The sequence below is a fragment of the Aquila chrysaetos genome, chromosome 14, assembly GCF_900496995.4.
Source record: "Aquila chrysaetos chrysaetos chromosome 14, bAquChr1.4, whole genome shotgun sequence".
Classification (NCBI taxonomy): Eukaryota; Metazoa; Chordata; class Aves; order Accipitriformes; family Accipitridae; genus Aquila; species Aquila chrysaetos.
The window spans coordinates 16,707,902-16,730,005 of NC_044017.1; the positions used below are offsets into that span (position 1 = coordinate 16,707,902).

General features: G+C 34.9%; 1 protein-coding gene across 12 annotated transcripts in view; it reads left to right on the forward strand.

Moving 5' to 3' along the window:
• MYCBP2 (MYC binding protein 2) overlaps positions 1–22,104 on the forward strand; it is a 204,571-nt gene that overhangs the window by 96,664 nt on the left and 85,803 nt on the right. For all 12 annotated transcript variants that reach the window (XM_030036241.2, XM_030036239.2, XM_030036242.2 and 9 more), the window contains 14 exons: positions 136–232; positions 2,083–2,275; positions 2,893–3,167; positions 4,128–4,349; positions 6,027–6,218; positions 7,244–7,450; positions 8,223–8,354; positions 8,900–9,078; positions 11,977–12,119; positions 12,932–13,032; positions 14,229–14,447; positions 15,887–16,112; positions 16,462–16,580; positions 19,602–19,689. In XM_030036241.2, the coding sequence (XP_029892101.1) occupies positions 136–232; positions 2,083–2,275; positions 2,893–3,167; positions 4,128–4,349; positions 6,027–6,218; positions 7,244–7,450; positions 8,223–8,354; positions 8,900–9,078; positions 11,977–12,119; positions 12,932–13,032; positions 14,229–14,447; positions 15,887–16,112; positions 16,462–16,580; positions 19,602–19,689 (2,393 nt within the window). The remainder of the gene's footprint in view (positions 1–135; positions 233–2,082; positions 2,276–2,892; positions 3,168–4,127; positions 4,350–6,026; positions 6,219–7,243; positions 7,451–8,222; positions 8,355–8,899; positions 9,079–11,976; positions 12,120–12,931; positions 13,033–14,228; positions 14,448–15,886; positions 16,113–16,461; positions 16,581–19,601; positions 19,690–22,104) is intronic.

Genomic DNA, 22,104 nt, shown 5'->3' on the forward strand with positions numbered 1-22,104 from the left:
GTGAAATTGAACATTTTTTTGATAATTACCTTAAACTTTTCTTCCGCTTTTGTTCCACTTGAACAATACAAACAGTAAAAACTGCTAAAAGTAAGAAGTGCAGATTTCAAGTCAGTTCTTAAATTGTTTTTCCAGGCTGCCAACAAGTGATGGCAGTACGTCCAAAGGAAAACAGCAAACCAGTGAACCTGTGCATATTTTAAAGAGATCTTTTGCCAGAACTGTCTCAGTGGTGAGTATTATCAAGAATCTTCTGTGTTTCCTGGAAGTTCAGAAAACTGAAAGACGTACATGTGGAAATAACTAATTATTTTTTTCTGTCTGCTTTATGAAGCAGAAGTTGGGTACACTGATATATAGAACATGGTATTTTTTTTTACTTTTTCTGAAGATTTCAGATGTAAACTAAGCTAAGCTTGGTATTGACCGGAGGATGAGAGTCTGGAAATGTATTTGTTAACAAGGTTGAGCTACTTAGTTTTGGTTTTTTTTCTGGGGGGGGGTGGTGTTGAGTTCATTCTTACTGGTTGTATTTAATGTACAAGCCTTACTCCCTGCCAAGAAATTAATATTAGCAGGCTTTTTAGAGTTTTGAGGGAGCTTTACTATATGCTCTCTTCCATGGCTTTCAAATTACTGTCATTAATTAGTCATTGGTGAGATTCATCTACCTCTTGGATGCATTCCAATATACATTGACGATCAGATAGCATTTAATTAAATTTTGATAAGCTGAGGTAAGGAGTATTAATAGGCACAGTGAACTGCAACTGTTACTAGAAATAGTCTGCAGTTCTTCACACACAAGGAGGTTAGTCAAATTTTGAGGAATACTGCATTAAGTTGAAATGCAATATTATCGTGCAGGATAAGGCCAATTCCGTCTTCCTGATTTTGAAGTCCCTTCCTTACCTGTTACAAGCAATGATTACATTATTTTCAGTTCCATCCTGGTTTATATTTTATACTGCATTATGTGTACTGTCAGTATTCTCAACTGATAAGTTACATTGAAGTTATTGCCTCCATATGGACACTCACAGTCCGATTTTCTTAACCAGCTTGCTTTCTCTCATTTATGTATTCTCCATTTCTTCAGTATTCTCTGATGATCAGGATGATCTTCTGTTCAGGTTTCTTCTAGAAATATATTATCTACATGATTTACATTTTTAGTAACCATCGATATATTAATAGCTACTCTTAATAAATGTTTGCTTAAAAATATTTGCATTAAGCTATGAACTCCTATGGCTTTTAATACTTCACATTGTATCCTCCCTCTTCATTATCTTGCTGCTGTTATCCCTCACCATAGATCTGAATTGGGATAAGAGGAGAGTTTGGGCTTTCTGGAGCATTAGGCATTTTATAACTAACTATGAACAATCAGCTTGATTGTTGCAGCTTGATGGTATACCTGCAGCTTGAAGGTATTCAATACCAAATACTTGTAGTTTGCCTTCTGAGATACAACCTTATGAAACTATCAACCACATTTAATAATAGTAGAAATGAATTTTTGGACAAACAAAACTTTTTTAAAATCCTCATATTTCTTGTGGATTGTCATGTGCTTCTGTTGAACTTTCAAGTCCTGTAAATGTGATATAGTTCCCATGATCTTGCAGATCATAATTGTTTAAAAACAAAGCGAAGACAGCCCAATAAGTCTTTACTGCTATGGCAAGAATGTATTCTGTTAAAAGTTGGTATTACACTATTCATATGCAGACAGAGCAAGTAAAATTTACTGAAAAATTTGTATTACAGGAGAATACAAACAGTTGTTAGTTCTTAAATAACTGAAAGACTTCCACACACTTAATATTATAACATATGTTATAAATTGCTTTTAGCATGGTATTATAGTGAGGTGTTCCCTAGAGTCTCAATGCTCTTTTTTATTCTCAAGCAAATAGGATTTGTGTGTTGTATGGTAGATGTGTATAGATATAAATATGTTTTCATAATAAACATGGATATAGAAGCTCTTTCCTTTCATCTTATACTGCTGCTGAAACTTCACTTTTTGTTTTTAACACAAAATCTGTCTTCTGTATCCTTCATACCCTGAAATAGGAATGCTTTGAATCTTTATTGAGCATTCTTCACTGGAGCTGGACAACACTGGTGCTGGGAGTTGAAGAACTTCGTGGACTTAAAGGATTCCAATACACTGCTACTCTTTTGGATTTAGAAAGGTTGCGTTTTGTGGGCACTTGCTGCCTGAGGTTGCTGAGGGTCTACACCTGTGAAATATATCCAATATCAGGTATTCCTCTTAATTCACGTGTTTCATGTTTATCAGCAAATAACAATCTACAGGACATTCAAAATTTGTTCTAAGTATTCATGTAGGATATGCTATAAGATGAAATTTCTTGTACAGATGGTTTTGTTGGAGCAATTTAGAGACTTGCTGTCAGAAATGGGGTATTTGCAGTTGTCTGCATAACGAAGCATCCAACACCACATGTTTACACTGTAACTTGTGTGTATTTTAAAGTTAATTTCTTGTTTGGCTTGACAGTTGAGTTCTTTGGACTATTTGTATCCTCTTTTTTCCCATTTCCGTACGTAGTAGCTGCTTTGGTGGTGAGCACAATTTAAATTTGAAAGACAGTATCTGTTTTTCATGCCTGTAGTTTAACAATGCTCATATTAAGATGCAGCATATATTATGAAAGACCAGAAAATTGGAAGTTTCTGGTGTTCAGGTTTCTTCAATGTAGCCCTTCACTGTTTTCCTTTTGAAATTAACTTCTCTGAATATAGATTCATCAACATTGCTAAATTCTGGCTGTTTTATTTGCATGTAAAATGTGCATTTTAATATGAAAATGTTTCATTTATTGTACATTTAACACTCCTCTTTGTGTAAACTTCTAGCTACGGCAAAGGCAGTTGTAGAAGAAACCAGCAAACTAGCAGATTGCATTGGGAAAACTAGGACCTTGCTGAGAAAAATTTTATCTGAAGGAGTTGATCATTGCATGGTGAAGTTGGACAACGATCCACAAGGATATCTCAGTCAGCCTCTCAGTCTTTTAGAAGCTGTTCTTCAGGAATGCCATAATACATTCACAGCTTGCTTTCATTCATTTTATCCAACACCGGCTCTGCAGTGGGCATGTCTTTGTGACTTGCTCAATTGTTTGGACCAGGTACATTAAAATGGCATAAGTAAATATTACAACTTCACTCTTGCCCTTTTGCTCAAAGAGAAGCCAAGCAGTATTTAAAACCTTTATTCCTTTTCAGTGTTTATCCTGGTTTGCAACTTGAATTCTGCTGTAGTTCGGTTTTTTTCATAATTGGGTTTTGGTTGGGGTTTTTGTTTTGTTTTTTTTAAAAGCGTCCAAGTTCAAAAAGAGCCTAGGAACTTCTGTCTCCCTTAGCAGTAAGACTCTCTCTGGGACAGTGAAGAAAATTTGTGGTGCTGGTAACTGTCAGCACCTGCTTTTTTGGTGTTGAGGCCATGCCTTAGATGTGATTGCTCTTGCTGCACATTGCTTAGGAGCATACATGTGGCATTTTTATACTAATCACTAATATGTGAATAATTTCTCATTATTATATAACAGTGTTCTGATCCAGCAAAGTACTTAAGAAGCTGGCAATAGTATTCTATAATCAACAACTTCCTTCTAAGTATCTTGCTTACTGTGAATCAGCATCCCACAGCTAAACAGGGTAGTTGCTTGCTTGCATTGATTGCAGTAAGATATAAACAATTTGCTGCTTTGGATGAAAATTCATTTAGCATATAAAAATTCAAGGAAGAATCAGTTCTTTAATATATTATTCTGATTAAATTGTTTGGTTAATTATATGAAGTTCTTTGTCTTCAAAGGGTGCCATAATTTCAAAAGTAATTTTAAATGGGTTTATTATTTAAAACATGTGGACCAAGTTTTAATTACTCCAATTTGAAAGATCTAAATGGAAGCTCATGAGAGAAGATAATGTAAAATTCACAGGAAAGCTAACAGTATATGAAATTCTTTCTCTAAATTATTTTTATAATTGCTATAAAACTGGAAAGTTCCTTTCAAAAGTAGTTTCTCCCTCATTTACTTTGAATGCAATAGTGCCATTCTATTAATTTGTTTTTATATTTTTAGGACATCCAGGAAGCAAACTTCAAAACATCCAGTAGCCGGCTTCTTGCTGCTGTAATGTCTGCTCTCTGCCATACTTCAGTAAAACTGACCTCTATCTTTCCAATTGCTTATGATGGAGAGGCATTGCTGCGGTCAATGGTTAAACAAGTCAGCACTGAGAATGACTCTGCTCTGGCACATCGTTTTCCTCTTTTGGTTGCACACATGGAAAAACTTAGTCAGGTTAGGATATATGCTAAAAATTTAACAACTTGTTTTACTTTGCAACAAAAAACCCAGTTATGTAAGTTGAAGTTTTAGCTTTATAAGGATGTAGCTGAATTTGCCTGAGTGTTTTCTTTCTAAAAGGCTTGTTTCAGAAACTTATTATTTTATCCAATTTTCATCTTCAAGTCTGAAATATTCCTATTATTTCTTGTTTGGAGAATGTCTGAGCAAAAATTACTCTTATTTATTTTGGAATATTAAATTGGCAGAAATATATTTTGGAGTTGTTTTCTGCAACAGTTTTTCAGCTTTTTCACATGATCACAAGAATGAACATGTGGATAGGTTCAGTGTTTTGAGGAAGAGTCAACACAGCTTTGGTAATAAAATGTCATGTCTCAAACTGGAGTTTTTAAAGGCATCAACAAGCAGGTGGGCAAGGGAAGCCCAGTTCATACAGTTCTATCAAAAGTTACTAAACGATTTCCTAATCAAGGGCTCTTGAATGCTGTATTTTTGCAGTTCTGTTATTCCAGAGTAGATTTACAGGAATGAAAAGGGTAAAGATGGTAATCAAAGATATGGAACTACTAAATAGTATTCTTCACTTTAGAAGACAAGAGGGCTATGATCTTATGAAATTATGAATGATGCATGAAAGGTAAATAAAGGATAATTGTTGAGTCTTCCAATACCAAAAGTTTTGAGCAACCAGAGACCTTAGCAAAAGGTAAGTTCAAAAGATTGCTGTTCTTCATAAAATATGCAGTTAAGCTGTGGAACATATTCCTGTAGACCATTGTTATGCTAAAAGCTTTCACAGACTTAGAAAGCACCTGCACAAATTAATGAAGAAAAAAAGTCACCAAAAGCTATTAAATGCAAAGATAATATTTCCATCTTGGGTACAGCTGCCTCTTAACTGTGAAAGAGAGAAAGTTCTGTGCAGGTGTCTATACAGGATTGCTTCACCTGGTTATATTCCCTATCTGTTCACTACTTGGATATTTTTGGGAGACAAAATGGTGAGAAAGACAAATCTTTGATTTTCATCAGCAGAGCTGATTTTATTTTTCCTTATTGGGAATGACTTTCAGTGTGGATAACTTTTGAAAAACAGTGGATGTCACTGCTAGGTAGAAGACACAGGAGATGCCTAAGCTTAGATTTGTTTCATAGTCTTCATTCAGTAAAGAACAACTCTTTTTATAAGCATCCCACCACTGGTTTTATCTTACCTGTTTGCATAGAAGATTCTCTTTGCTAACATCAAAGCCAAAAAGCTTCTGAGTTTCTTTTAGACAATGGGGAAGACAATGATGTGAAGAGTTCCATAGGTAGCTATATATCAGTTGTATTCTAACATATGCTTATAGACAGTATGGCAAGAAGGACTATAAGAAAAGCTCCCTCCTGAGAAGGACACCTATATATCTTTCCAATGCAATAAAGAAAGTCAACACCACCTCATTCTGGAAATTAAAAATATTAATCAGGTTTTTTACAAAGGAATACATACTATGATAGCTTTGAGAGGTTTTTTTTTTTTTTTTTTTACCCTCTAGTCATTTCTTATCTTTAAGAAGTCACAGATTTTTCAATTACCTAATGCTTATAATATGTGAAAATCAATGTGGTTTCTTTCTTAAGTAAGAACGATGTTATTTATCATTTTTTCTCTTCATGATGCAGAGTGAAGAAAATGTTTCAGGGATGACGAGCTTTCGGGAAGTGCTGGAAAAGATGTTGGTCATTGTTGTTTTACCAGTACGGAACAGCCTTAGAAGAGAAAATGAACTTTTCTCTTCACATCTGGTTTCTAATACCTGTGGGTTGCTTGCTAGTATTGTGAGTGAGCTTACAGCATCGGCTTTAGGATCTGAGGTAAAGCTTCTATAAAATCATTACTCGAAGTCTTTCAGGACAAGTATATAATGAATATGATACAGGCCGTGGTAGGAATTTTATAGATATGCAGATCTTTCACAGATGCTGGAATTCTCAGTTCTCAGTAGCTTTCAGATATTTAACATGTATTCACTGTATTAGGGAAGTCTGTTGATAATGAGCTACTTCGTTATGGCTGCTGAATACTGCAAATTGTTTAAAAAATGGCAATTTTTTTTGAGTGCTTCTCTTTTTGCATGCATGTCTCTGCATATACACACTCAAAATATATTTGTTCAGTGCTCGCTGGAGGCAGTGCCACGTACCTGAGCATCTCTATGCCTCTCGTGGTATCACGGGTGCCTCGTGTTCTAATCCTATCTGCTTTTGATTATGGGTCAGAATTTATAATGTGTTTTGTTCATGCATTGTCTTCCTCCTTTATATGTAAGATACTCCTTACACACATCTTCCTTTATATATTAAATATTATATGTGTATTATATTTGTTTGTATCATTAGACTTTTTCCGGTTTATTTGCTTTGTATTTGAAATTGAGAGTGGTACTATCAGCAGACTTTTTTCACAGAAAGAACTGAGCTTTTGATAGCATCTGGATTTAAGATGTTTTTACTATTACATAATACCTGTATCTGTCCTCTCTTAATCTTGACCTTATCCAAGGCAGAAATACCTAAGTCGTCTTGTAGTACAGTTAAGCTATATTTTGTGCTAATTCATCCTATAAAATATATATATTTAAATACTTGGAAAAAATAGGAATCAGATTCCTAATTATTCCTAGTTAATTCCCAATTACCAGAAATTATATTTTCTTTTTTCTTTTTAGTCGATATTGAATAGAAGCCCCAGTAGTGGCATCTTACATGTTTTATCAGTTGACTTCTAAAATGTACCCAGCTGAAAATCTGGTAATTTAAATCACTTAACTTTGGTTTATTAAAGTTGTCTAACATTTAGCAGTTAATTTTTTCTGGTGCTTGTATTTATCTTTCTGCAGGTTGATGGGCTGAACTCTCTCCATTCTGTCAAATCCACTCCAAACAGATTCACTAAAACAAGTCAGGGAAGAAGCTGGAATACTGGGAATGGATCCCCTGACGCAATATGTTTCTCTGTCGACAAACCTGGTGTAGTTGTAGTAGGATTTTCTGTTTATGGTGGAGGAGGAATTCATGAGTATGAGTTGGAGGTATTAGTTGATGATGTAAGTACTGCATTTGAGAAAACAATTTGGACAGAAGTAACCTCAGAGTTTTTCATAATATGTTTTACAAAGTAATATTGTAATACTCTTATACAGTCTAGGCTACCAGTAAAACGGTGCACTGGTAGGTAGGGTTTTTTTTTTTTTTTGCTTGTGGTGATGATTTTTGTGGTATTGCAAGCTACATACCATATCCAGTAGGGTCCTTACCTTGGTTATGGTCTTGAAATCTTACTTTATTACAAATAATATTTGAAGCATAGTGGGCTTTTCACTTCCTGGAGCTAAATGTAAATTAGTACCAGTTATCTCTCTGCAAACTGCAAAGGAAATAGTGAAATAAAGGAGACCAAGTTAAAACATTTTAAACCAAAAATTGAAGAAAGGGGTAGCCTACCAGCATGGTCAGGCTGTAGCTACAGATGTTTCATGTGTTGTTGAAGTACTCTCTTAGAAGAAATATAAAACTGTATTGTGTCTTCTTGTAATGAAGAAAAACCTCTGTTCTTTTACACCGTTTTTCGCTTTAACTGACTGTTCTAATCCCTTCCAAATGGCAAGCATAGGTTGCTATGGGAAATTAACCTCTGCTCCGTACTTTCCTTTTTAGCAGAAAGGCTTTACTGTTGACTTTGAACAGGTTTTCCAGCTTTGTTCTATTTGTAATGCTGTGTAACGATTTATGCAAGAAAACATAACTTGCACAATTGCATGAATGTGTCATGTATTTACATTATAAATGTATTAAAATGACTTTGTTTCTTTGAATCAGAGTGAACATACTGGAGATTCAACTCATTCTCATAGGTGGACATCTTTAGAGTTGGTTAAAGGAACTTACACCACAGATGATTCTCCCAGTGATATAGCTGAAATCAGACTTGACAAAGTCGTGCCACTGAAGGTAAATAAAAGAAGTGTGCATCTGTAGGTTTCATATGACTTCTTTAGATAACAAAAATCAGAATGTTCAACGTAAATTGTTTTTTTGTGTACACCTTTACAAGTTGATCTTGACATGTTTGCTTTATAAAGTCTCAGTTTCACCAGGTAACTGAAAAGTTGAAATCCTGGCAGCAAAAAGAAATTAAACCTTAATTGTTATAACAGCATAAAATAGATTGTAATTGCTTAGTAATTTTAGAATATTCTTGAATGTGCAACTTTTTTGTGTGCAATTTCGTAGCTAAGTTTCTGGGGTACCTGGTCACTCTTCAAGTATTAGTAGTAATATTTTACTTAAGTTATGGTCTGTAGTTTGGGAACACAGAACAGCTCTGACTTTTGTTAAATGCTGAATCTTTTTCAGTTAATTTCTTTTGTAGAGTGCTTTGAAGGACTTTTCAGACTCTCCAGTATTAATGTGAAATAATAGCTTTCATAATACCATGAAGCCTAACTTATATATTTGTTTTATACTGCATACTATTTTTGGCTCTCCTTTTTAAGGAAAATGTGAAATATGCAGTTCGTTTGAGGAATTATGGAAGCCGGACTGCCAATGGAGATGGAGGAATGACCACAGTTCAGTGTCCAGATGGTGTAACATTTACATTTAGTACATGTAGTCTGAGCAGTAATGGCACAAACCAAACACGAGGACAAATTCCACAGATTCTTTATTACAGGTTCGTGTGTTGTCATGATCCATTTCTAAGAAAAGTGAATAAAACCATCATAGTGCTATTATATCACATTTATTTTTGAGAAGTAACAGAAGTCAATACATCTGGAGTGTGTTTGAGGAAAGGGCTTCTTTAACAGTAGTATTGTGTTCTTCCAGTGTGGTTTCAGAATTAACTTATTTAGTGAAGACAGTTTTGGGGACACCAGTTGTACTGGTGCGTCTTCCAGTCTTGTTTTAGGTTCTCTTTTTTTTGACTTGACAAATAATTTGATGGTTGACCTCTCTTACAAGGTCCATTGTCTGCTGCTTTAAAGCTGTAAGATGCACTACTTCAGTCTCTGTCTTTTCTATAACCTAAGAAATTTTTGAGAGACTACTCACTGGAATGTTTATCTCTCCAATTTCATTCAGTTCCTTCCTCTGTTGCCAGAAACGATTGCATCATGTAGTGAAGCAAGGTCTGTTTATATAGGAACTGTCTCCTCTCTTACTGTAGAGTTCAAATGTTTAAAAAGAGAAACTGCAACCGCCTGAAGAAAATCAACTGAAGCATCTGATTGTCCTGCAGGGAAGCTTTATTTTAGCCTTTCAGGATGATAGTAGGAATTCACTTAAGGTAATGCTTTTGCAGAAAGCATTGCTTTCATTTTTGAGGTGCTTACCCTGATACGTATGAAGACATGATTTTCAAAATGTGTCAGCACCCAAATATATGAATTGCTACCATTATCTGTACAGCAAAAAAACGTGTCATGCCTTTTACTCAAGTCTCAATTTTTGTCATAAAAGGCTGATCAACAGCAGATCCAAGGAATAAAAGGAGCCAGGAATAGTAATTTACTTTGATATTTAATTATGTGCAAGATATACCTACCTAATAAAAGATGAAGAGGATAAAATAAGTAATGCTAAAATAAGTGACGTATTTTGGACTAACAATCACAAGAACATGTTGCTCTTAAAGTTTTAAAGGAGCTAAAATATGAAGAAATAAAGTTGCCAGCAAAATTATAGTAACAGTATATTTGAAGATACAGGATAGTTCTAAAATCTTTTATAACATGAGATTGGCTGTACTCAAAGACCCAGAGATCCAGCCTGTCAGTAGTAACAGTAATTGCTTATCAAAGAATGGAATTACAGTGGTGCTTGTCATGATACTTTTGTTGATTTAGTCTTGTGGGATCCTGAACATCTGTGTTTAGGGAATTCCTCCAGTGTTTGGAGGAATTTTATTATGAAGTGTCATATTATCTAAGAAGGAGGAAAGAAGACAAGGAAAACATGTATTCCCTCTCCTAGAATTTCTGCTTTTATATAAGCAAAAGAGGGATTAAAGGAGAAATAACAATTTATTTTGATTTCAGAAAAGCAAAGGACATAAAACTTCAGTAAATGGAAGCTTCAAGGCATTCTACCTTATAATAAGCTAACATATGGCAAAAAAACACACCAAAGTGCTGTCTTCAGATCAGAACAGTCTCAGGTTTTTTGTTTCAACTGTGAGAAAATTCTAAGAAGCATTTGAAGGACCATAATGGCACAACTCGGAACTGTTACAGAATAAATTAAGTTTTGTTTGGAAAATTTGCAGACTGCTGCCTGTAATCACAATGTCTCTTGAAGTCTGCTTGGACAACAGAAACTTAAATGTTATCTGATGGAGGACTATAGTTATGGACTTAGTCAGTTTGAGGATTCCCAGTTTGATATATAATGACTTGAGGTTTTGATTTGTCTACAGTAAAGGAACAAATGTTCATCATCAACTAATACCTCCAACTTGATTTTATTTGAAGGGTGCTCAAATACAAATAGAATTGTTGCTTATGCAAGCGCCAAGAAAGGCCATACCAAAAGAAGTGTGTTAATGCACTTCTGATATGGGCAGAAATGCTTTGGAAGGTTTTGTTGGAAAAGTACCCAGCTAGAATTGCACCCACTGTCAGTCACTAATAAATTTAAATTAAAAAAGCTTGAGGCTGACAGCAAAACTACATTTCTAGGACACATTGACCAAAAAAAAAATATCTCTTTGTAAGGGTGGTTAATTTAAGTCACAGGGAAGGATAGGTATCCTTATTGTGCACTAAGCTGCTCCAAGTAAAGTTTTTGAGCATGCTGAGGTGCCAGTCCTGGAATCTTAATATTCTGGAATGATGTTGTGAAGGATCAAATCTTTCTGGACAAACATAAGAAATCCAAAAGAGAATGGGAAATTTTGGTTTACATGCTAAAGTGATTTTAGTTGACTGTGCCAAAGCTTACTCACTATCATATTGAGGGCTTGAATTAGTTTATAATTATCATTCGGCTGCTTTGAAAAAACAAGTCAAACCAGATCTTTTATATACCTTATTGAAATAGTATTGTGCATAATGTTGTTTAGGAGAACCTGATTTGACATACAGAGTGGATTTCAAAGAAAAAACTATTCGTTAAGGGTATGCCTAAGATTGTATTCCAAAACCAAAATTAATCTTTAGAATAGGGAGGGAGAATCTTTTTCCCTGTTATGATACTGCAGAGATAACCATTGAAAGAGTTTTACTTGTTTCTGTGATGCATTTAGTATTATTCTGTTTTTTATCAAGATAGGTGGTTGGGCTTGGAAGAGCATAGCAATTAATACATTTCTGTGGTTTAAAAGGCATCTAGTCAAAAGAAACATTTCTGGAAAATGCTTTTCATATTTTCTGCCAAATAAAAATAAAATTATTGCAAAGGGCTAACACTGAGGCATTGCCTCCAAAATATCCTGTATAGTTTATTTGATTGTTTCCATTATTGCCTTATCATAAATTAATTGTTTCACTTGATCTGTGCCAAAATTCAGTCATGTTTTTTTTAATATAATTTTGTATTTTGTGAACTTACTTTAACTTAATCCACTGTCCAGGAGTGAGTATGATGGAGATCTGCAATCACAGCTTTTGAACAAAGCTAATGAAGAAGATAAAAACTGTAGCAGGGCTCTTTCTGTTGTGAGCGCTGTTGTACGAGCAGCCAAAGACCTGTTGCACAGGGCTCTTGCTGTAGATGGTAAGGCTTTTGAAAATTGGCTTTCAAAACTTTTCTTTGATAGCAAAAGATAATAGTAGAATATCAGTGATAGAAAAATTGTGATATTTCTCTTTTGCTTTCCAAAGAATATTATTCTAACCTTTCATTCCTGTAGGTATCAAACTGTGAGTAACTTTAAGTCATTGAGTTGTACTTGAGATAGCATAGGCAGATACCTTGTATAAATTTGCTCATCAATTTAGCAAGTATCATATGAAAGCTGGTAAGATTTTTTTTTTTTATTTCCAAAAGATATTCTATGATGGGTCATTTCCAAATTTTATTGCATGTTTTGCACAGTGGTGGTAATCAGGAAGACTGGTGAGTGTAATGTATCTATAAGCACTTAAAAATCCATTTTTGAGAAATGTAGACATTAGCCTTAAATCTAAATGGTTTTAAGCTACCATCTTCAGCCATTCTAGTCAAAATGTCCAGAATATTACATAGTGCTATAGAAATTGATTTGGAGGGCCAGGAGGAGCTTGTGCTAGCTTTTATAGCATATAAAGTACAAACACAGCTTCACAAAATGGCAAAGAATGCAATAAACTTAGGCTCTAAGAGGGGGAAATTTTTTAACAGAGAACTGTATATAATGGCGCATTTGTCTCAGGTGAAGTTTGCAGGTTTAGAATTTGACAATGCCTAGATAATAAAAATAATTTGAAGTAAAAACTAGTGTAGAAACTAGAAGTTTAACTCGTAAGAAGAAAACCAGAAAAATAAGATGTGTTTTGAACCATGGTACGTTTATTAATAATACCTGTGTTGTAATTATCTTTGTTTAGCTGAAGACATTCCAGAATTACTCAGCTCTTCCAGTCTGTTTTCAATGCTGCTTCCCCTCATAATAGCCTACATAGGACCAGTAGCAGCAGCTATTCCCAAGGTATGCTCCTCAACAGAAATTACTGAAGAAATTTAAGAATGCTACACAAGGAAAAGGTTTACTCTGAAAATCTGAACATCCTAATTTCTTATGATTTTATGAATTAGTGTTTTATATTTGACCACGTGACTCATAAATTTTCCAAGAGTCAAGAATTTTAAAAACACATCATGTTTTAAAAATCACTTTTTTTTTTTAACTTAAATTGAAGTCATTATGGAAAAAAACACCATAAGGAAGCAGAGGGAAAGATGACAGGCTTTAACAGTAGGAAAAAACAAGAAGTTAGAAGGATCTGCATTTGTGACTCATTGATGAATATTGGTGGGTTGAAATATTTTCTTATATTATGTGAATTCTATTTTTACAGTAAACATCTAAAGTAGTGGTACTGCTCATTAAATTAAGATTATTTCTATCAAATTTGGAGATGGGAAGATGTCAGCTATAAATAAAAATAACCTTACTTTTCACTGGGATAGCGTTCTTCCATGTGCCTGGTCTGGAACATTCTTGAAATCTGTTATTAGATTTACAAATGTCACTAATCTTTAGCTAGTAGACACTATTGCCTTTTATTGCTTTTTCATGAACTGTAAGCTCTCCTCTGACTTCTCTTTAAAGGGGGAGGAAAGAGGACTGGCCACTTGAAATCTAGCAGATTCATTTTGTTAAAAATAGTTTTAAATTGTAGTTACCTTGTTACTGTGATGAACTGGTGTTTAGAACCAAGTGTTTTGCCTTAGAAGTGTTCCTGTCCTTTGAAAATGTTATAAATATTACAGGGAACAAAGAGATGCTTAACACTACGTGCATTAAAATACGTTGAATATTTGAAAATAACAATATTAATGTTATAAAACGAAGTATAACTGGATTTTTACTTCAATATGGTATTTGCTTTCTGTCAACTCATGCTTATTGCTTGTTGTTATGGCTTTTTAGTAGATGGTGTTTTAGTGAAGGTATCTAGCAGTTGTGTATGTATTTTTGTTTCAGCTTTGGCAAGTCTCCAAGAGGAGTACTTGAGATTAATGTAATGATGCTTTTTCTGTCAGGTTTGTGTAGATGCAGGATTGGAAAATGAATGAATGAACTAGTGATATTCTGAGAGTATCCAAAACACCCATTGTAGAGAAATGTAAGTTTGTGAGTATTGTTTTCACCCAGTCATTGCGTGTGGTGTTATGTTACAGGTTGCTGTTGAGGTCTTTGGCCTAGTACAACAGTTACTTCCTTCCGTGGCAGTTCTGAATCAGAAATATGCCCCTCCAGCTTTTAACCCAAATCAGTCTACAGACAGCACCACTGGAAACCAACCGGAGCAAGGGCTTTCAGCTTGTACTACCTCCAATCACTATGCTGTTGTAGAAAGCGAGCATCCCTATAAACCTGCCTGTGTTACGCACTATAAGGTAAGCACCATTTCTAAGTGTGCATGCAGTTTCTTAAAAGCGTTTGACGCGTGGGTTTTGTTTTGTCAACATTTACCATCTTGAAAAATTGTTGCCATGGACGATAATTCATATTCTCTAATATAGGAGACAGTTACCTATATTATTACTGTACTGCTTTCTGGAGAAACCTCTGTTTGTCCAGTAAGTATAGTGGAAACTAGTGTAGTTTTAACCCCCTAATGCAGGTATTTACTGCAAGTCCCTAAATTTGCTCAGTCTTAGATTTTCCTACTGTCACACACAGTTTCTTTGCTCTAACTCTACAGACTGTAGAAGTTGGAAGTCTTTATGTATACATTATCTAATCATATCTCAGACTTTCTTACCTAATGCTAAAACAATGCTTTGTAAAAATACCTAATGTCAATTCTAGTCAAATTAATATGTATTATAGTGCAGAGATCCCTATGCTGGCTATTGCTGGTCTGCCAAATTAAATTCTTCATTAATTACTTTCACTTGGACCATGATTTGGCATTGCAGAAGTCTCTGAAGTCCTCTTAACTGTGTTAAGTCACTCTGAGTAGGAATCATTCTGCCTTACATGGGTGACTATTGCAATAAAACTAGATTTTTTTTTCAATGTCAATAGAGAAAGGGTGTTTCTTCTAGTTGAGTGAAGGGCTGAGGCATAAGTTACAAGCCTGAGAGACAAATCCTATGTTTCAGTTCTTGAAATAGTGAGTTCTGTAGTCACATTGATTCCATGACTGTAAATCCAGAGGTAGCAAACCTGGAATCAAGTAAAAGCTGCAGGAGGTCATTACTATTCCACTATTCTACTTGCCTGTCCTGTGAGACAGCAAGACATCCACTGCAGAAAATGTAGTTATCGTATGATCTTCCTGATGCCATGATGCTTATTATTGTTCTGAAAGTTTATGGAGCTCATCTGAAGCCTTAGGCTTAGTTGTTACTGCTTTTGAATTTCTGTAGCTATATGCTATTGTACTGCAGGCCATATTCACAATATGATTCAGCTGCTGTGTACTTTTCTAGGATTGCACAAAACAGATATTGAATGTGTTTGTTGAATTTTGCATTTTAGAAGGTATTTGAGAGTTAAACGTTTGTAGTATTCTGTGGTTGTTTTGTTTAATGATCCTGTGCAGACTTCTTAAAAACAATCACAAATGGTATTGTAAGTGCAACATAAGATATAATGCATGATTATAATTCTGTAAGATATAAAACATTTCAGGTATATCTGAATTTCAAAGAATAAATTAGGTTAATGTTAATCTAAAGCATATCAAAACAACTGTACAGAATTACATAATTGAATCACTTGCATAGCCTGAAGAGTTAAAACCACATGGAAATGAAGAAATAAATATAAAAAAAAAACCCAACAACACCCCAAACTTGCACATAATTAGGCTGTTCTTTTGTTTTAGGTGACTTTTCCTGAATGTGTCAGGTGGATAACAATAGAGTTTGACACTCAGTGTGGCACTGCTCAATCAGAGGATGTTCTTCGTTTACTAATTCCTGTCAGAATTGCACAAAGTCTGGGATTTGGACCAAAGCATGCTTCTGTTCATGAAAACCTTAATTCATGGATAGAACTGAAAAAATTCTCTGGATCTTCAGGATGGCCTACCATGGTATTAGTATTGCCAGGTAATAGATAGATACTGCAATAATTTCTAGTAATGTGAATTATTAAAATAGTGGAAGAAAAATTGATTTTTCTGCAAAATTATCTTAGAAAACAAAGTTGAAGAAGTGTCTTTGTCCAAGCTGGCAAGAGTTCATTATGAGCCATTGGTTGTACATCAATTGATGATGTTTACATTAGGTTTCTTATCTGAAGTGTTGATCTGTGTGTTATTCATGGCTTGGCTTTACATGTTTTATATAAAGCCTGGGTTTCATATATGCTCATGTTGAAGAAGCATACAAAAAGAGGAGAAATATTAATTTTTTTTTTTTTTTAATTTATTTTATGTTTCCTTTTACTTCCTATAAGGAAATGAAGCTCTTTTTTCTCTGGAGACTGCATCAGACTATGTGAAGGATGAAAAGGCTTGTTTTTATGGTTTTAAATGTTATGCAATTGGATATGAATTTAGTCCAGGATCTGATGAGGTAAGGAAAAAGTGAAATGGCCACAATTGCTGCACCTATTAATTCTCTCCTATAAGGCCAGTTTTTTTGGTAAAAATATTTGTATTTCTACTTCTGACTAAATAACATTAGCAAAATACTTTTAAATTAATTTTGTATAAGTTTTTAACATTTTTTGTTACAGACATTATTTGTTTGGAATTCTTTGACCTGAATATTATTGGAATGGCTTTTTGTTTGGTTTGGTTTTTTTAATGACTGTGACAGTCTGCAAATACATAGCATGATTTTAGCTAGTATGTCAACGGGATATGAAATTTCCAAAAATTCTCACCTAGTCTTCCATCAGAAATCCAAAGGATTGAGGCTTTCAGATACACAGTGATTAGTATTTTACTTTCACTGCCAATTATGGGATGACAAACTTCCATTATTTTTCCAGTGCTCACTCGTACCAGAACCCTCAGAGTCCCTGGAAATGCTGTGCTCATTTAGGCTACCTGAGATTTTGCACGGTGGTCACCTCATCTTGCCTTTAAGGACATGAGTGGTTTCCACCACTGTTTCTTTGTTGCAATGGAAGATAAAATTTCTTCAAGTCCTTGGGCCAGTGCTTTATTTTGGCTTATTTTAAGAGACTGCTAAAAATGCTTAATATGCTTTATAATAATTCCAGAAAAATAGCCCTTCCCTTATCTTGGGAGCCTTTGGGCCTATTGCTGCACGTGAACTTCACGAGGTCTGCATCTTGCTTACACTATAACCCTCACAGGAGATTTACCTCATCTTATTCCTGGATTCTGCTCAAGCTAAATCATGTCTTCAGGTTTTCAAAACCTGAGATTCTTTGGGGTTTCATAGCATATCAGATAAGAAAACATACCATAAGATTATTAGCTATGATGATCTTATTGGTTTGCAGCAAATCAGATTTATAAATCCTATAGATAGTCTAACTAGTCTGTGTTTGAGTAATAGCAATAATTTTTGCTTAAGCAGAAGAAAAGATGCAGATCCATATATGTCATTAATTTTTTCAAAGCATTTACAAACAAAGCTGCTGGCAAGTTTTTGACACTCAGTGCTAAAACATGCCAGCCCACGTGTTAACTGTATCATCTAAAGAAAAGTTCCAAGTAATTGTTTTCAAACATACCTTTTTATAGCCCAAACACTCTAATTTAAAGTTCTATAAATAGAAAAGCAAATTTTACAGTGTTAATGCAACTACCTTGCATCTCAGGACTAAAGCCTCCATAAGTAACTTAGATTAAGCAATTGGGGACACAATGCAAGTTTCTCCTTCCTTTGGGAACTTTGTGACGACAATTTTCTCAAGTGTTACCACTGGTAGAAAAAGAACTCTATGTTCTGGTGACCACTGTGTTTTCTGTAGCTCAAAGGAACAAAGTATCAATAAGACCTAATTCAAGTCAGTGGGATTAACTTTTGCACATCTGATTCTCTCTCCTTCCAAAGGACACGCTTCTGGTACTGTTACCTAACTATAATATATTGAATGACATTCATTGTTAGGGAAGTCTCTGCAAAAACTGGAAGATGTCATTGAGTGTGAGCAAGTACATCAAGGAGTTGGGTGTAGCTGAACTATTAAACTTTGTTTAAACCTAGGATTTTTGAAAAAATTGTAGATCTGTGCTTTGATGAATGCGAAGGCTTTTTGCTGCTCATTATTAAATCCACAAAATATATGCAAAAGCTGCCTTCTGCCTGAAGGATGTTCACACAGCAGGGAACTGTCTGATGGGTTGATCCACATTTCACATCTTTACTTGCTTGCTATTTCAGAACCTGCTGGTTTGAGTCCTAAAGATGCAGTTTGTCATGAGTTTAGTTTAAAATGCATTTTGGGGATTTTTCAGTCTGCTTGGGAGTCTCAGAGAATAAAAGGCGAGTCTAGGGTTACTGATTTTGAAGGCTCTTTCCAAAAGAACGATTTTTTTGCCTACTTTATATATTGCCAGTTTCTGTCAGTTTGCCTAGAAATTCCATCAGATGGAGGTTTCCCATCTCCTCCACTGTTTTTTGGTGGTGGTTTGGGGGTTTTTTTCCTCCATGAGAGGCATCTGTCAGAGGTGCGCTGAACCACTCATAGATTTCTTTAAATTTTAAAAATTGATGTTAGTGTCAACACCTTTTTGTAAGCAAAGTTAAAGAGGTTGTGCCTGCGTGTAGCTGGTACAGGTTGAAGGGAAAATATAAGACACCTTTCTTCATGGTTTAAAAAAGTAGCTACAACCTCCCTAGCCATACTGCTCTCCCCCCATTCCTTGCACCCAGCCTCCTTCCCTCCATGTATTTGAAAATGTGTGGGTGGTCTGTTCTTTTTTTTTTCTTGAGAACAAGGTTGAAAGATACTGATGGAGAGACTCTCATGTGTTTTCAGTGACAAGTCTGGGGGGAGGGGGGGAGTCTTCTTATTCCCTAGAACAGCAACATCAATGGGAACTTTCCAGCATGAATAGAAGGGAGAAACTGTCAAGGGCATCTCCCAGGATTTAAAATGGAGAAAGGGAAATTCTGGAATCTTTTTCCTATCCTTGCTTCTCTAACTAGAGAAAGGGAAGAGGAAAAAAAGTTATGAACAGTACTACCTTTAAACAAGATGGGAATGTGAGCTTGTGTGGTATCTATGGTACATACAGCTTAGAAGAGGCATTGCTTTGCAATCTGAATATGTATCGGTAGATTTTTTTTTGTATTAGGAAGTTTTCTTTCTCTTTAACATTACAGACAGAAGACAATTATCATTTTCAGATGTTCTTACTAGGCTACCAGAAGTATGGTAACCCGTTTATTAATACTCTTACTAAGTTGAAATTGTTCTAAAAATTTTGGTACACTGGCCCATGTCACAGCAAAACATGACAGTATCTGTACGGCAAGTAGTGTATCACTGAGAAACTTCAAACTGGAACACACAATTAATATCTCTTAGGATAAAGCTGTGTCAGGGAAACATATTCATTGTCCTATTTTCTGAGACACTATTTTTGTTATATAATTTGTTTCAATTTGAAGGGTATTATTCAGCTGGAGAAAGAATTGGCAAATTTAGGAGGATCATGTGCAGCAGCTTTGATGAAGAAAGATCTAGCACTTCCTATTGGTAAGTCCTACTAAAAGAATATACTTTGTTATTTCATCATTGTTTCTGGTTTTGTGAATTAATACTACCTTTAAGTCTTAATGTTGCTTATAGTTAGAGATAATCATACAAAATTGATTCTTAAAACTGAATTAATAAAAAAAAAATAAAGTGGTGGTGTTTTCTGCTTACACTGTTCCCTTCATATGTGTATGGGGAGGAGGGAAACCTGGTTATTTAAATCTGAACCAACTCACCCCATCCACAGGTAGAGTATCAGTGTACGAGCTATGTCCTACAGTTTCCTCGTGGTACTTCACAGATGTGCAGGTATCTTATTTGTATTTCTCTTTCACTGTTTTTTCTCCCTGCACTCCACACCTTTCTGAATGAAAAATACCTGCAGCATTGAATTGCAAAATTTAAAATTACTTGTTTAAAATTGAAAGTGACCACTGCATCTGTAGACTTTATAGCCTAAAATATTTCTGCTGTAGGGTCGGTTTTTTTACAGTCACAAAAGAAATACATACTTCTACAGCAGATGCAGCAAATAAAAGTTTATAGTAACCCAAATGCAATTTAAAATGTATGAAAATTAAGGGTTATGGAGATTGAACTAGAACTTCTAATGATGCAGCCATATTCTGTGTAATAGCATTTTCTCCTAATTAACATTAGTGTATAGCAGAACCAGGCTCATAATCTAGAATAGGATATCTTTTTGATCATTTTAATTTAGGAGCACAAACAAGAGCTCAGATATTATTAATGAGACTGGAAGCGTGTATTATTGAGCAGGAGGGCATTGATCAGTATGCAGTTATAACCACAAAACCTAATTTGAATTTTTTAACTTGGTATTTTGCTTGTGTATTTGAATGTGCAAATTTCTTACTTTATGTTGTAAATAGGCACCTCAATTGCACTAGTAGATCTGTATTTCTCTCTCAAAAGTACAGGCAATTCTATAGTTTAAATAGTGTTCTCTTCTTTTATTCTCCAAACAGCCACATTAACTCCCTAGTTTTGTTGACTTCCCTAGCACCCATTTATCCTGCTGTTCTCCTATGAAAAAAAAAAAAAAAAAAAAAAAAAAAAAGCTGAAATTGAAATGCTTCTAACCTAATTTCCCAGGTTTTCTAAAACTTCGTACTTCTGTCTAAAGAGGTTTTTTGTTTCATTCTAATTTTGAATGTCTAAAACAAGAAGGGAAAGTAGGTTGTACATAGGTTGGCTTTTTATGCTTTCAGATAGGAGTTTGAAAAAAAAGCATGCAGTTAAGTTACCTGTGCAGTCTCAGCCACCTATAAAAGTGGTTGTGTATGATCTGCAAGAGAGGAGGGATAGGTGCATTGCCTGTAAAGAGTTTCCTGATTACTGACGTAATTCCAATTGATTTATCTGACCGTTCAGCTAACACCAACTCAAGGACTTCAGCCAAGTCTGTTAGTGTTGCTGTTAATATTACAATGCTAATGATATAAGTGTGTATTGTTTCTCTACAAGACTACTGGACCCTGTGAATAAACAAAACTGATGAATTATAGGCAGCAGTTTAGTTTATTTAGTTTGCATTATTTGCAAATGGAAACCACTGTGCAGCCATTTTAAGATGGTTTTCAGTTGTCTGTAATTTTGCGTTGTTTAAGTGTTTTGCTTGGTGTCTCAGAAAAACAGTGTGGCAGAAAAAGAGGTAAAAATGTGGTTTTCTAGAGCAACATGCCTTAGTATCAGACTATTTTTTCTTTTTCTGCATTCTAGATTATGTATCTTCTAACTTTTGCTGCAAGTGAAATGGTGTCTTAAAAAATACTGTATTACTGCCATTGCTCGTCTGCAGAGCCGTATCATCTTATTCATGGAATGGAGTGTCCTTTAAGAAAAACCTATATAATCATATAAAAGACTGTCTTGTAATGCGTACACCCAGAAAGGCCCTTTTTATTAGAGTTTTCATACTTTATTTTATAATTTCTACAATTTTACCTTTGTTCTGTGTGTGGTTGTATACAGGCTAAAGAAGGTAACATTAAAAAAAGGCTCACCCCAGAAAATAATTAGCAACTTAATTTACAATGCCTGAACTTTGGCATTTAGAAGTGAGGTATCTATATCTAAGCTAGTAGCTCTAACCTTCTTTTAGAGTTAATTTAGACATCTTCAGGGAATGGTTCATGTCATCCTAAGATGAAGATGTAAGAAAAATTAAACTAATCACACAAAGGAGGAGCCTGTTTCTGCTCCATTTGCTATAAAGATACCTTGTAATACCTAAGTCTGAGCTCGTTATCTCATGCTTCACTGCCCAAAACTAGGCAATGTCAATCCTGCTCCATTTCCCAGATACTCTTTAGACCTCTGGATCCAACTAAGTGCTCTTAACACCTGGTGATTTCAATGAAGACACTAAGAGACTTCACAAACTTTCTGTCA